At 29.6% G+C, this 15163-nt stretch overlaps 10 protein-coding genes across 10 annotated transcripts; 5 read left to right on the top strand and 5 right to left on the bottom strand. All coding sequences in view use genetic code 12, as the record gives it.

Moving 5' to 3' along the window:
- Positions 1-130: 130 nt before the first annotated feature.
- On the top strand, positions 131-2122 carry DSL1 (Dsl1p; the record flags this gene model as incomplete). The annotated part of the gene is made up of 1 exon (XM_064906622.1): positions 131-2122. The coding sequence occupies one exon, from the start codon at positions 131-133 to the stop codon at positions 2120-2122; it is 1992 nt and encodes a 663-aa protein (XP_064759318.1).
- A 34-nt stretch (positions 2123-2156) lies between these two features.
- ATX1 (copper metallochaperone) lies at positions 2157-2821 on the bottom strand. The gene has a single exon (XM_064904492.1). The coding sequence runs from the start codon at positions 2405-2407 to the stop codon at positions 2192-2194; it is 216 nt and encodes a 71-aa protein (XP_064759317.1). The 5' UTR covers positions 2408-2821; the 3' UTR covers positions 2157-2191.
- Positions 2822-4144, top strand: DFJ63DRAFT_256119 (prohibitin subunit). Its single transcript, XM_064904491.1, has one exon. The coding sequence runs from the start codon at positions 3237-3239 to the stop codon at positions 4086-4088; it is 852 nt and encodes a 283-aa protein (XP_064759316.1). The 5' UTR covers positions 2822-3236; the 3' UTR covers positions 4089-4144.
- A 56-nt stretch (positions 4145-4200) lies between these two features.
- Positions 4201-5736, bottom strand: DFJ63DRAFT_290858 (aminopeptidase; the record flags this gene model as incomplete). The annotated part of the gene is made up of 1 exon (XM_064905353.1): positions 4201-5736. The coding sequence occupies one exon, from the start codon at positions 5734-5736 to the stop codon at positions 4201-4203; it is 1536 nt and encodes a 511-aa protein (XP_064759315.1).
- A 166-nt stretch (positions 5737-5902) lies between these two features.
- On the top strand, positions 5903-7207 carry ULP1 (Ulp1p; the record flags this gene model as incomplete). Its single annotated transcript, XM_064906621.1, has 1 exon — positions 5903-7207. One exon carries the CDS (start codon positions 5903-5905, stop codon positions 7205-7207), a length of 1305 nt encoding a protein of 434 aa, XP_064759314.1.
- A 19-nt stretch (positions 7208-7226) lies between these two features.
- Positions 7227-9017, bottom strand: DFJ63DRAFT_337895 (uncharacterized protein; the record flags this gene model as incomplete). The annotated part of the gene is made up of 1 exon (XM_064908618.1): positions 7227-9017. One exon carries the CDS (start codon positions 9015-9017, stop codon positions 7227-7229), a length of 1791 nt encoding a protein of 596 aa, XP_064759313.1.
- A 183-nt stretch (positions 9018-9200) lies between these two features.
- DFJ63DRAFT_337894 (uncharacterized protein) lies at positions 9201-9668 on the bottom strand (the record flags this gene model as incomplete). The annotated part of the gene is made up of 1 exon (XM_064908617.1): positions 9201-9668. The coding sequence occupies one exon, from the start codon at positions 9666-9668 to the stop codon at positions 9201-9203; it is 468 nt and encodes a 155-aa protein (XP_064759312.1).
- A 243-nt stretch (positions 9669-9911) lies between these two features.
- PRE9 (proteasome core particle subunit alpha 3) lies at positions 9912-11200 on the top strand. The gene has a single exon (XM_064904488.1). It carries the CDS (start codon positions 10154-10156, stop codon positions 10913-10915), a length of 762 nt encoding a protein of 253 aa, XP_064759311.1. The 5' UTR covers positions 9912-10153; the 3' UTR covers positions 10916-11200.
- On the top strand, positions 11107-13321 carry DFJ63DRAFT_256114 (uncharacterized protein). The gene has a single exon (XM_064904490.1). It carries the CDS (start codon positions 11298-11300, stop codon positions 13275-13277), a length of 1980 nt encoding a protein of 659 aa, XP_064759310.1. The 5' UTR covers positions 11107-11297; the 3' UTR covers positions 13278-13321.
- A 202-nt stretch (positions 13322-13523) lies between these two features.
- Positions 13524-15161, bottom strand: SKN2 (Skn2p; the record flags this gene model as incomplete). Its single annotated transcript, XM_064907300.1, has 1 exon — positions 13524-15161. A coding segment is annotated over one exon (1638 nt), but the record flags the coding sequence as incomplete, so codon positions are not given.
- Positions 15162-15163: the final 2 nt, after the last annotated feature.

Below are 15163 nucleotides of genomic sequence, written 5' to 3'. Positions count from 1 at the left end.
CTTTTGTAGTATTGTCGCGGTATGGATGTATTTTTTGGTGATACTTTAATTTTTTTTAAAGAACAGATCAGACAGAACAAGCATATTAAAGTAGAGGTAGACCCCATAAGGACTAACTAGATCAAAAGGGATGTCATTATCTATAGAGAGTCTACTAGAGGAAAACCAACTTGAATTGGAATCCATAGATACTGAATTAAACAATTCATTCATTACTATTTCCAAACATTCATTATTAGCAGATAAACAATTAGTTCAAAACTTTATGAATAAAGTTGATCATGAAAATAGTACTAGTATTCCTGTCAGTTTATCCCAATTGAATCAACAATATGAAGAGATAGAATCCAACTTACATGATTTACATCAACTTCAATTCCATTATAATCAATATCAAGATATAAATTCATTGATTTTGAAAAGTTCCCAATTGAATATTCTTGATTTCCATCATTTATTCACATTATTCGATAAATATCATAAACAACCCCAACCATCAGAAGAAGATGTCATACTTATCTATAAAGTGATTCATAAATCGATCGATCAATTGTATGAGAGGTTTGTTCAAATTTTAAATGATTATTTATTATCATTTATACCGAATGAATTTAATATTGAGAATATTAATGGATTACATGAATTTAATAAATTGTTGGTGAATAATCATATTAAATTAGATAATTATACCACATATAGGAATAAATGGGATCAATTGATTGAAAGTGTATTATCCCTGAAATCAAATCATGAAGTTGAATTAATTGATGAGAATCTAGATATAGATTTCATATCGATCAAAGTAACATCAGGATCATCATCAGGTAACTTTATCAAATCAATTTCAAATGTGATGACGTTTATAAATTATATCAATAATGAATCCATCAAACAATATCTTAATTCTAAAATCAATAAATTATTAATCAACAAAATAGCGATAAACATCAATAATATCGTTAATGATGAGATGTTATTGTCAGGTTTGAATGAATTAATTGCATTGAATAAAAGTTCATCGGGTTGGAATATCTTTATAGGAGCATTCAATGATCCTCAAGCTAATCTTCAACAGAATTTAACTAAGTTGTATAATGATTGGTTGATTGATCAATATATAGATAAATTAAGACATGTATTTAAAGATCATCATTTAATAAGTCTGTTGGAGAGTGTCCCTGAAAGTGGAAGTGAACCTACCACAAGTAGTACTAAAACTGATGATGATGGATGGAACGATGATGGCTGGAATAATGATGATGATGATGATGGATGGGACGATGAAGATGTGTTAAAAGATGAACCTAAGGAGGAGAGTACTAATACTTTTAAAATATCAAAGTTAAGTCAACAAGTGATTCAATTGATTAAACAATTTCAAAATGATTCTTCAAATTCAGATATAAAATATTTAATCACTACGATTAAATCATTATCATTAATCAAATATCAATCAATTGATAAATCATTATTAATCTATAATGATTTGAAATATATTAGTCAACAATTAAACTCAACTGAATTAGATTCATTCATTGAATCAGTATGGAATAAGAATTTATTAGATATCTATGAACGATTAAGATTATTATTACTTTCATTGATTTTAGGGACAGGAGGTGATTTAGAACTTGAACCAATACAAGATGAAGGTGAACTTGATGATGAAAGTCTTCAAAAATTAAGTTCAATCTATGGAATTTTCAATAATCATTTCAATGATAGTGATTATCAACATATAAACCCAATCAAGACTGATTCATTAATGATTGAGATTATTCAATTCATCAATGATTATTTAATCTTGATGGTGTTGTCCTTAGAAGATATTGGAGAATTTCAATCGATTAAAATCAGTCATATTATTGATTCGATTAATAATATTACCATCCCATTTTTAAAACCGTCTCAAAAGGATGAGATTAAATCATATAATCGATTACAAAATTTCAAATTCCTTATTAAGAATCATTTAAAGGATATCCTTGATCGATTTAATGAAGGTGAATTCTTTGATTTATCAACTGATGAATTAATCATTATGATAAAGAAATTATTCATGCAAAGTAAATTAAGAGATGATTGTATTAATGAGATCATTGAATTCAGAAATCTTACATAGTACTGTTGGTATTACCTAGTTACGTACATATATTAACCTTATATATATATATAGATACATTATCCTAATCTATTGAATGATTTTACCATCATTAATTTTTTTACCAGTTTTAGCTATAGTATTATAGATAGTATCATAATCTAAATCAGTGACGACATCAACTGATTGTTTTTCCAAGGAGATATCTAATTTAGAAACACCATCTAATTTAGTCAAGACTCTATTGACAGCACCTGAACATCCTGAACAAGACATGGTAACTTCGAAATGATATTGATGGGACATGATAAATATATGAGTTTATATGGTATATGAGAAATGACAAGATTGATAAAGTATTCCTCGGGAGATCTAATGAATAACAAGTTATACTATGAATCTATTGTATAAAACTCCAATTAAATTCAAATTTAAAGTCCAATTGAAATTGTATTTATAGTAAAATTAGGAACTGATGGAAAAGATAATAATTTGTAATCGTCTCTCTCTCTCTCTCTTTAAAGCGAAAAAATCGCAAATTAAAACAAGGAGACATTCTTCTTATTATGATTCAAGCCACAACTACTACTTCACAGCGACATTCTGAGTGGTTTATGCTTATAATATAAATGATCAAGGTTAATTCAGAATTAGAGTTAATATTGCCATCAAATAGCTTTTCAGGATTAATAGTACGTATCTAAGCTTCTAGAAATATCCCTAATTTTAAAGTTAGTTACTTTTGATGGTGTAACTTCATTAGTGCTATGATTGATGGATGCAAAAATAATCATACCCCGACCTATAACATCATAAATTACTCTTATTTCACCAAACCACTCCATACATACCATACCACATACTATTACAACCATCCAATATCATTACTATATATCATTCATATAATAACTTATCAATTAATTGTAATATTAATAATTCACCATAGTAAATAAAGGGACGTGTACCAAATCCCAAAAAATCATCAAACCGAAAAATTGAAAAAGGGAGAGAAACGAAGTATGGATGAATGATATTATATGGTGGCGGATACTGCTTCATCTTACTTCAACTTTCAAAGTCAAAAGATCACATCTAATAATACCAATTAGATCATATATCGACTACTACTAATATAATGTCACAACGAATTGCTGAGATAATATCAAAAATTGCCATTCCTGCTGGGTTAGCCATTGCCTTAGGTCAATCAGCTCTTTATGATGTTGAAGGTGGTAAAAGAGCAGTTATATTTGATAGATTAAATGGGGTTCAACAAAGTGTTATTGGTGAAGGAACTCATTTCTTAATTCCTTGGTTACAAAAAGCCATTATATTTGATGTTCGTACTAAACCAAAAACTATTGCCACTACTACTGGTTCTAAAGATTTACAAAATGTTTCATTAACTTTAAGAGTATTACATAGACCTGAAGTATTACAATTACCAAAGATTTATCAAAGTTTAGGATTGGATTATGATGAAAGAGTCTTACCTGCTATTGGTAATGAAATTTTAAAATCGATTGTTGCTCAATTCGATGCTGCTGAATTAATTACGCAAAGAGAAGTTGTATCAGCTAGAATTAGACAAGAATTATCAAGAAGAGCCAATGAATTTAATATTAGATTAGAAGATGTTTCAATCACTCATATGACTTTTGGTAAAGAATTCACTAAAGCCGTTGAACAAAAACAAATTGCTCAACAAGATGCTGAAAGAGCTAAATATTTAGTGGAAAAGGCTGAACAAGAAAGAAAAGCAGCTGTTATAAGAGCTGAAGGTGAAGCTGAATCCGCTGAAACTGTTTCAAGAGCTTTAAGTAAAGCTGGAGATGGATTATTATTAATTAGAAGATTAGAAGCTTCTAAAGAAATTGCTAAAACTTTAGCTAATTCTCCAAATGTTTCATATATCCCAAGTAGTAATGGTGGTAATGGTGATGATAGTGGTTCAAAGAATTCATTATTATTAAACATTGGTCGTTAATTGCTCCAACCTTTAAAAATTAAATGTAAATAGTCTATAATTATATATATATTCCCATATATATGTACAAGGAAAATAAAAAAAAACCAAAATTTTATATATATATATACAATCAAATATCCAATATTAATAATTCATCATCAACCCCAGGAGTTGTAATCTCTCCATTTGATATCAAAGCTTCAATATCAACCACTTCTTTAATACATCCACTACTTAAATTAAAAATCTCATCATTAGTCTTCCCAACCACTATATCATCTTCAACTCTAATTCCAATTCCTTGATAATGTTTTGGCCATTTTGAATCAACAGGGATATATAAACCTGGTTCAATGGTTATGACATTTCCTTCAACCAACTTCTTAAATCGAGATACAGATGGAATATCATGTAAATCTAATCCTAAATGATGACCCACATAATGAGGATAAAGGATACGAGATATTTCACTATTGGTTACAGCTGAAAATCCCGGTAAATTCTTTAACTCTTGTTGTAAAAACTTAACTGAAAACTCATGAATATCATGTAAAGAATGATATTTGGATTCATCACACATTTCAATACATTTCTTATTAGTATTCAATACAATATCATATAAATCTCTTTGTGGTTCTGTAAATCCTGAAGGAGAATTGGGCCAAGTTCGAGAGATATCAGCACAATAACCTCCTAATTTACCTCCGGCATCAACGAAAACCATCTCATCTCGATACAAGATATCATCATTTCGAGTATAATGGATAGTTAATGCATTAGGACCACTGGCTACCACAGGGATATAGGCTTGTTTATCACATCCTCCTTTAACAAATTGATAATCTAAATATTTAGCTAATGTCTTTTCCGTCAAATGAGGTTTATCAGATCCAACTTTAGCAATAGCTTTGTTTATAGCTCTACTTGATATTTGACCAGAAGCATGCATAACATTTATTTCTGAATCTGATTTGATAGATCTTTGTTCAGCTATTTTAGAAGTTAATGGTTGAATCACTTTACCTGATTTATTAATCACATTAATAATCGAATTCTTATCTCCTGTGATCGATGAAAATAATGATGAAAATAATCCTGGTTTCTTAGTTGATGTACTACTTGTAGATGTTGGATCATCCCAATATATATATTTTGACTTTGCAACAATCAGTTGTAAATATTTTAATCCATTATCAATTGATTCCACATAATCAGCATTAAAGAAATCATAAGCTCCTTCTAATCCTGATTTTGGACCTTCCCATAATTCCAATTGAGGATTCTTAGGGGGAACAATCATATGTAAATTAACGTCTTCATCATTAATACCTTTTTCAATAATAGCAATCGTATTAGGTTCTAACCACCCCGTCATATAAAAAAGATCATTATTCTGTTGGAAATCATAAAATACACTACCAGAACTATATTTCACTTCATTCCCAATAAGGATCGCTATAGAATTATATGGTAATTGACTTGATAATGCTAATCTTCGTTCATAATACTCCATGGCTGATATACCAGGAGTTAAATTCCCTTGAGTGGGTAAATAATGAGGTCTAGTTTCATGCGTTGGTTGTCCTGTTCCGTAAGGTATCGATGGTTGAGGTCTGCTTTGGATATTGAGATACCTTATACCTACTCTAGCCCCTCTCTTAAACATGGTTTGTTAAGGATGTTGCTGTGAAAAAGAAAAGTATCACCAAATTTTTCATTATCGCTGTTTGTCTCACCTGTTTTTTTAACCTTTTTTTCCATTTGTGCAACCAACTATCTATTTACAGAATATTATCAGATCTTATCAGAAACTTAGAGCTAACTTCAATGGAATGTTAGTATATGATAAGTATAAGGGGTTTAGTTGTACCAATGATGAGAGTATAGTATCAGAAGTTAGTAAAGAGAGTGTGTTCAGTAATGGGTTTGATCAATTGTCTTGGTCTGGAGTTACAGGTGATGATGATGAGGAGGATGAAGAAGAAGACGATGAAGATGAAGAAGAATTGACTGATAAGAAGAAACGACTAACTAAACTGGAAAAGAGAGAACAACGTCAAATGAAGAAAATCAATGCATCAAGAAATAGGAAAGCTAAATTTCAACAAGAATTGAATGGAAGTGGAGGGAAGCATTCAAAAGGGAAATCACAACAGGGAAAGAAACAACAACAAAGTTCAGCTATACCGTTCAATTATAATCCATATATCGCCAAGGCCAAAATCAGAAGTTTACATACCAAGATCCATGATTTAGCTCAAAAGACTAAACGAGAAGAATTCAAATTATTTCAATATTATTCCATTGCATTATATAAAAGTGATATTGATCATATCTTACCTGGAGAATGGATCAATGATAATGATATTTCTCTTATTTATGAAGTCATCAATCAATTATTCATCAATCATAAACGAAATGGTCATGGAGATGGCAACGACCCGTTCAATGGTCAAGTTCAATTATTATATCCATCATTAATTCAATTATTCTTACATTATCCTATAAGTGAAGATATTGAGAATATCTTACCTATTGAAGATTTAAAACGACTGAAATTCATCTTTATCCCTATAAATTTCATTGAAGATTATGATGAAGTCGATTTAGAAGAAGTTAATAATGGAGATCATTGGTGTTTAAGTTTATTATCAATTGTAGAACATAAATTATATATTTATGATTCAATGTGTATTGATGAAGCTATGGAAAATGATGATAAAATATTAGCCCAATTAAGTTTAAGATTAAAATCTTGTAAATCAATTATAAACAGTTCAAAACCAGTTGAAATTGTAAGAATGAAATGTGATCAACAAGATAATTTTGATGATTGTGGAGTTTATTTAATTATGATTACATGTATTTTAATCAAACGATTATTATTCCCCAGCGAGGACAGTGAAGAAAAGTCATCAACCCATGATGACGATGAAGATGATGAAGTAAATGATAATGATGAAATAGATGACGAACTATACTTTAAAAAAGATAAATCAAAAAATCATAATGACTACAATAATGATAAACCCAAGCATATTAATTTGGATATAAGTAATATCAAATTCAATGTTTTAGGTGGTCGATTATTCATAATGGATTTAATTTATAACTTATATACTAAATTAAAAACCTAAATAAATAAATAAAAACCAACTATTTAAAGAATTTTTCAGTTAATATACCTTTCATTAACGTAGCCACACTATCACCGTAAACATCATTAGTTAATTCATTAATTTTAATTTGTAAATCATTAGCAAACTTTTGATCGATTCCTTGATTCTGATTGAAAAATAATTCTTGATCGACTTTATAACCAATTCCTAATTTCCCCAATCCTAAAATCCCCATTAAATTCAATAAACTGGCAGTTAAATTCGAAACCACTTCTGGAGTTGGATTTATATATCCCAACATTTCAAATAATTTTATACGTGGGATTTGTTTAGTGATGGAAATAATCAAAAGGAATGATTTAAAATCAATGATTCTAATAACATAACTTATGAAACTTCCCGACCCAGATTGTTTATCATTGATAGGTAAGAGATATTCTAAATTTGAACCGAATTCAATTAAAAATGATCGACTCGTTAAAAATTCATGAACTTGAGATAATTTAGCATTAGATAACGGTAACAATACATTCGTGTAAATGGTTGTATCCAAAGTTGAATCATTGATGTTGAAGGTATCAATTATAGCATCCTTTTCAAGAAAGGATAATGCTTTGAATGGTTTTATAAATATCGAAACTATAGCATACATGGAGAAAATATCTGATTTTAAGGTTGGTAAATCTATAAGGAATTGTAAAGATGGATTTGGGATGGTGATGGTATTTACAGCTGATGAAGATGAAGAAAATCCCATGGAAGTAGCATTAGTATTAGTTGAGTTATTTGATAATGGTGATGTTGGTGATGTAGAATTAAGAAATAATGATTCAAATTCTTTATTAAATTCATAAAATTCAAACTTTTTAAATAAAATTGTAAGATTATAAAATCGAATTAACCAGTAATAATGGATTTCTTCAAATATTCCTCCTGTATAATCTTCATTTGATGTATTTGTTTTATTGATCTTACTTAAAATAGGTTCAATCTTAGTATAATAACCAACAGCTTTTGCATAAATTGCGTCTAATATTTTAAATGAATTTGAATTATTAAATGGTGATGATAAATCTGATGAAGTTGATATATTAGTTGGGGCTGTTGATCTTGATACCCAAGTACGATTAGATCCATCCAATTGTTGTTGTGGATTTTGTGCTGGTGTGTCATCTTGGTTTGGCCATTTGAGTTGAATAGGGGAAGAAGACCATGCATTAAGGTTATTATAATATTGATAGAATAAAAACTGTAAGAAGTTATTTGATTTGACTTGAGTTATATCCCTAGGAGATAAATTAAACAGATGAATCGATGAATACGTAATTATAAGTTGAACATTTTGACTAAACTTTCGTTTAATGATATTAATGATTAAAACTTGTTTGAATCGATTAAAGAGATCATCCTTAGAATTCGTCAGTGTAGAAGAATCCCCACTTGATGAGAAATTGGGAATATCGGATTCATCATCATCATTGATTTCATTGGTATGATTTGATGAAGGATATAATAATAAATTCTTAAATTCAAGATCTAATTGAATAAGCAAGGAATTATTGACAGGTTTATCTGAATCAATCCAATCGATATTATATGAAGGAGATGTATTAGTTCTACTTGCTTCTGTCTTTAAATAGTCGATGAATTTAACATATTTTGGCTGTAATGCTGAATACTTTTCCATCACTTGTAATGATGTGAGTGCAATTTGAATCAATTTCTGACGATGATTATCATTGATGGGTTGATTTTCTAGTATTCTATCAAATTGTTGATTCAATTGAGTCAATTGAAGATAATCAAAGTCATTTGAATCCATCATCATGATGTATTGGATGGGTACTATCTCCTTCTTCAGTTGGATCCTAATCGTTTACAGTCAAAATAGATATATGTGCTGCCATTTATTTTTCCTTCCTCATTAATTTTTGGTGATACTTAGAATTACATACTATCAACATATATACAGTAAACAACGTTCATATAACAGTCATATATTTAGTTAAGATTACAATATTACTAAGGTTGTCAGATAAGCTGAACTAACATCATATAAGATTTGAGCTATAGCCCAAGTTAATGGAATCCAAGTACTCATAGTTAAAGTTCCAGCTCTATATATCGAACTTAATAATAATCCAATGATAGCACTACTTATAAACCCTCGTATTAACCCTATCAGAAGAAATAACGGAACAGTTATAATCCCTCCTATAATCGATAATTTATTTATCGGTAACCCATGCTGAATATCACTTAACCAATTATGATAAACCGCAATTAACCCTGCCCCAAAATAAAATACTCCAAACACAATCAATGTCCAATAGACGGTGAATATCCACATATCAGAGGAATAATATAAGAACAGAGCTTGATAACTTTCTTGATTTGGACCTAAAGGCCAAAATAATGATGGAAATGGTGGAGTTGAATATCCTATAGGGACATTTAAAGAACTAATAAATACCTTCATTATAAGGGTGAATAAAAATGAACTCTTATGAATTTGTGTGTGTTATGATAACCAGTAAGACTCTTGCTATATGTACATGTCCTTGATATGTTATGTATTATTATCTATTACTTCAATAGATTTGACTTCAAACAATGATTGGTTACTGATGTATAACCACCTTTCCCTCTTTGGTTAATTTTGGTTATAAAATTGTGATTTGATCTGTATGCAGGAAATTGATTTTGGAGTGGGAAAAGGTCAAAAAAAGTTTTGAATTGCCACCAATTTGATTATAATCAACAATTGATCAATTCATCAATTATCTAATTCATATCCATAGTAAGTATCAAACAAGAAGATACCAATTAAATAGATCTTGTGAAGACAGACGAATTGCATAAGTATATCAATCCCCCCCCCCAATTAATCATCTCATTCTTTCATTCCATTCATCTCCTTCAATCGCATATCTAGATACTCCCATATAACTACATAATAATAAAATGTCAAGAAGATACGATTCCAGAACTACTATTTTCTCTCCTGAAGGAAGATTATATCAAGTTGAATATGCTCAAGAAGCCATCTCATTAGCAGGTACTGCCATTGGTATATTATCCACTGAAGGAGTTGTATTAGCTTGTGAAAAGAAAGTTACTTCCAAATTATTAGATAATGATGGTAGTGCTGAAAAATTATATGCTATTAATAATAATATGATTTGTGCTGTAGCAGGTATGACAGCTGATGCATCCATTTTAGTTAATAATGCTAGAGTTAATGCTCAACAATATTTAAAAACTTATAATGAAGAAATCCCTTGTGAAATCTTAATTAAACGTGTATGTGATATTAAACAAGGTTATACTCAACATGGTGGGTTAAGACCATTTGGGGTAAGTTTCTTATATGCTGGATATGATGATAGATATCAATTTCAATTATTTAGTTCGAATCCATCTGGTAATTATAGTGGATGGAGAGCCACCTCCATTGGAGCTAATAATTCAGCTGCTCAAACTTTATTAAAGAAAGATTATCGTGATGATTTTACTTTAAAGGAAGCTTGTGAATTAGCTATTAAAATCTTATCCAAAACTATGGATTCATCTAATTTAAATAGTGAAAAATTAGAATTTGCAACTTTAAGTTTATCAAAAGTAAATGAAGGTAAAGTTATACATAAAATATGGTCAGATAAAGAAATTGATTTATTAATTAAAGATTCAGGTGTATTAGATGATAAAAGGGAAGATGATGATTAGTTGAATTAGATCTTCATACAGATTATAATAATAATAAAAATAACTATAACAGACATTGATGGGTTATTATTAACCTTGTAGATAGGTGTGTTTCGTTCCACTTACCAGTGGAGAGACATTCAAACCTCGTTACATCACGTTATCTATACTATTTATCATAGTAAAGTGTAACTCAATGACGATACAATTTAAAAGTAGTATCACCAAATCTTAAAATTTTGTGCGGAGGTGGGAACAAGGAGGGGCCCATCAAAAAAAAAAGAAGGAAAGCAAACTTAAATATTGATAGCAAACCACACCATATTTCTCTAGTTCTTCTTCCTCTTCAGTTCAAGTATACCTGAATATCAATTGAGATACTTCATAATAGTTCCAATTGATCATGGAATTCATAACCCCTGGGATTTACTCAGGTACAAATCGGTCATCAAAAGTCTTACGAGAAATCAATAATAATAATCGAATATCACTTTCAATTAAAACCAAATTTAATGAAATCAATAAACTTACCACACAGTTCTTAACCAATGAATTGACGGTATATTCCCAACAACCCGTCCAAGCAGAAGATGTCTCATTCCAAACCTTACAGAAATCATTCCATGATTTATATTATTTATTAAACATTGAAGAATTCAAATTTGATAAGATATCAACTATAAATATCAAGAAATTACAATCGATTTATGATAATTTGAAAGATATAAACATTAATTTAGACCTTAGTGTGGCAGATAATAATGACGTTTCGATCATTAATGGTACCACTTTACAATTGATCAATTATTATATGATATTAACATCTACGTTAAATTTATCCAATTCCATCATTTTAAATACTCTTCAACTTAAAAATGATTATTTCTATTGGTTAAGTATTAAGAATTCGAATGTGAATAAAATCATTTATACGGTCCAATCATTGCCGTTTAAGATATATGGATTTAGTCAATCAGTGTTTAATCATTTAGAGAAATTATCCACTAATAATTCATTAACGATATTAACAACTCAAGGCACAGAGGAAGATCATGATCTTTATTTCAATTGGATTAGAGTTAAACAATTCAGTCATCGATTATATAAAGCCATTTCGAAATCAATCTATTCTACTTTCATTATCAATAATCCAACTGTTTCATTATTAAATATTACAACAATAAGGACGAATAGTTTTAAATATTATACCGATTTAATTAAATATATCGTGAAGTATCCGGGAAATCTTATCAACAATGACATTAATCAAAAACTTTCCTTCATAAAGAGTCAAATCGATGATCAGACTGATAAAATTGATCAATTAATCAAAACCAATTTAAATGATAAAGAATCGACTTTACTTACTTTGGAATCAATCTTATCTCCTGGAATCCCTCCTTCAGATAATGATATTCAAAGATTGAACAGTATCTTATTAAACATTATTGACTTCAATACCACGATAAATCAACAATCAAACATTCCATCTGTATTAGCAAGATATTGGCCGGTGATATTAATTGGATTACTTTATGGACCTTCGCAATCATTTAAATTATATTCAAATCGATATGAAATTTTAAATTGGATAAAGTTTAATATTTATGATACCACGATTGGATTCTTTAAAAATTGGGTTATAAAACCGGTAAATGAAGTATTAGATACTTTAAGATCAGATGATTCCTTATCGATCACCACCAAAGAATCGTTAAAATCAGATTTAGATTCATTAGAACGAATGATGCTTGAATTCGTCCAAGACAATGCCACAACTTCCACTACTGATATAAACCCGGCTGATATTCATAATGCGATCCAAAATGGAGATTTAACCCTTGTGATGAATCAATATGAATCTCAAATTCGAACTCCCATAAAATCACTCGTGAAAGGGAATTTAATCCGATCAATTTTAATTCAAATCCAAAAGACAAAAGTCGATGGAGGATATGCTATAAATGGTATTGATAAGATTTTAAAATCGCAACAATTAGTATTTGGATTCGTATCATTAAGTCCATCATTGATAATCTTATATCAATTATATACCTACCTCACTAGTTCCAAACCGATCTTTATCAATGGTAAACAAGTCAATGTGATCTGTCTTAAATCGTTGAATAATATTGAGAATTTATTAATCTTATTAAACCAACACCATCAGGATGATGAAGAGTCGGCTAATAATTATGAAGGACAATTATTGATTGAAATTATAAATTTAATTGTCATTGCCGATTATATAATTCCTAAACCATTGAAATCGGATTGGATTAAAGATTTGAATGAATTAAATAATAATGAATTTGATATTGATATTAAATTGAAATTAATCGGAAAGATTTGGAACGTTTATGGAGCTTACTTTAGAAGTTAGTTTACTCAATACATATATATTCTACAATAATAACATGCTATTTCAAAAAACCAATTGTCCATTTGTAATAATAATAATAAAAATGAAAGAAATGAATAACAAGAAAAATAAACTAAAGCTAAAACAAAGTAAAATCAATATATAAAAAGGAAAAAAAGTTCTTTTAAAAAAGTCTGAAGAATTGAATTGAATTAAATTGAATTGAATTGTGAATACTAAAAATACAACAAAATGACCTGACCCATATTATGAACATCCAAGTAGAGTATTCTTGGGGAAAGTATATCCACCATCCGTAAATGATGTTATATTATTATCATAATAAATATTCAAATGTTGTTGAATATAATCATAGGTGGGATAATCAATTGGATCACATCCAACATTAGTAGCATTAGCAGGTTGATAAACTCTCACATAATCAATACTGAAAGTAGCAGGGAATACAAGTGATGGCCAATCAATATATGCCCAACTATTTGACATTCCGAAATTAACAATGATTGACATCGGTTCTTTCGATATTCTTCTCCAATCAACATTACCTTGAGGATGTAATGAAGTAGAATAAATCGTGAATGTAGGATCAGTACCCACATACCAAGTTATATAGCCGGTATCATCATCATTAAGATATTCAAATCCATAATTTTGGAAATTATGTTCACCATCACCTCTTTCATACCATGTTGTATTTAAAGTAGTGGTTCCTGATAAAGCTTGTTGGAATGGTCCACCGGCATAAGTATTCATGGTTGTAACTGAACTATTATAAATTTCAACAAAATCATAATCAGGTATATACCAAATATCCATGGGAGCCAATTGAACTGATTGAGATGCTACACCTAAATTTGGTTTTATACCAGCAGGATCAGTTGAAATCTCAGCTTCAATAGCATCAATTTCAGGAGCACCTCTACCCACACCCGGATTTGGATGGGATTGTCCTGGACATGTACAACTATTTAATCTTTGACCTGGTAAATAAGAAATTCCATCAGGAGATGATTGATTAGCAGTAATACCAGGATCACAAGCTTCATAAGAATAAGGCCAAACTCCATCAGTAGTAGCTAAATATCCCGGTCTACCAAGATTACCCATAGTCCATAATCCAGGCCATAAACCTGAAATATTACCATAATTAGGTAAACGAGCTGAAAAATCAATTCTACCTTGAGTAAAACAAAATTGATTCCAAGTTTGAACCATACCTGATCTATAAAATAAATCATGATTTTGATAAGCATCAAATCTTAAATTTAAGGTACCATTAGCAGTTGTAACTGCATCAGGATCATACCATTCTAAATCTTTAGTAGCAGCATAATTCAAATCAGGAGCAGTAAAGAATTGATCATCACCTGCATAAAAGGTTCTTCCTTCAACATTAAATTCATCACTAAAGACTAAATTCCAAGTTGATCCATCTCTAACTGGGATAGTTAAAGCTGATTGAGGAGTATCAGGATCAATTAAACTGGTTCTAATCGATGATAATAATGGATAATGATATTGAGTTAAGATTTCATAAGTTTGAGGAACATAATGAACTGTTATACCGGAAAAGGTAAGAACGGGTAATAAAACAAATAAACAAAGACATCCAATGACTAATGCGACTAACCCAAATACACCACCAAATGATCTTCTATCAATATGTTTTATATCATAAATGAATCGATTTTTATCATAATCTGCATCTGCTAACGGATCAGGATTATGTAAATAATCATCTGGTTCTTTATCTTCAATATGTAATGGAAATGAAGAAGCAGGATATCCTCCAAATGGACTTAATTCATAAGAAAATGGATTTGAAGTTAATGAAGATGTATCATTATTATTTTCCGTTTTAACATTTGTACCGGAATATTTTTCAC

This window comes from Scheffersomyces coipomensis (assembly GCF_036884675.1).
Source record: "Scheffersomyces coipomensis strain NRRL Y-17651 chromosome Unknown DFJ63scaffold_9, whole genome shotgun sequence".
In the NCBI taxonomy this organism is placed as follows: domain Eukaryota; kingdom Fungi; phylum Ascomycota; class Pichiomycetes; order Serinales; family Debaryomycetaceae; genus Scheffersomyces; species Scheffersomyces coipomensis.
This window is presented reverse-complemented; position numbering and strand designations above follow the sequence as displayed.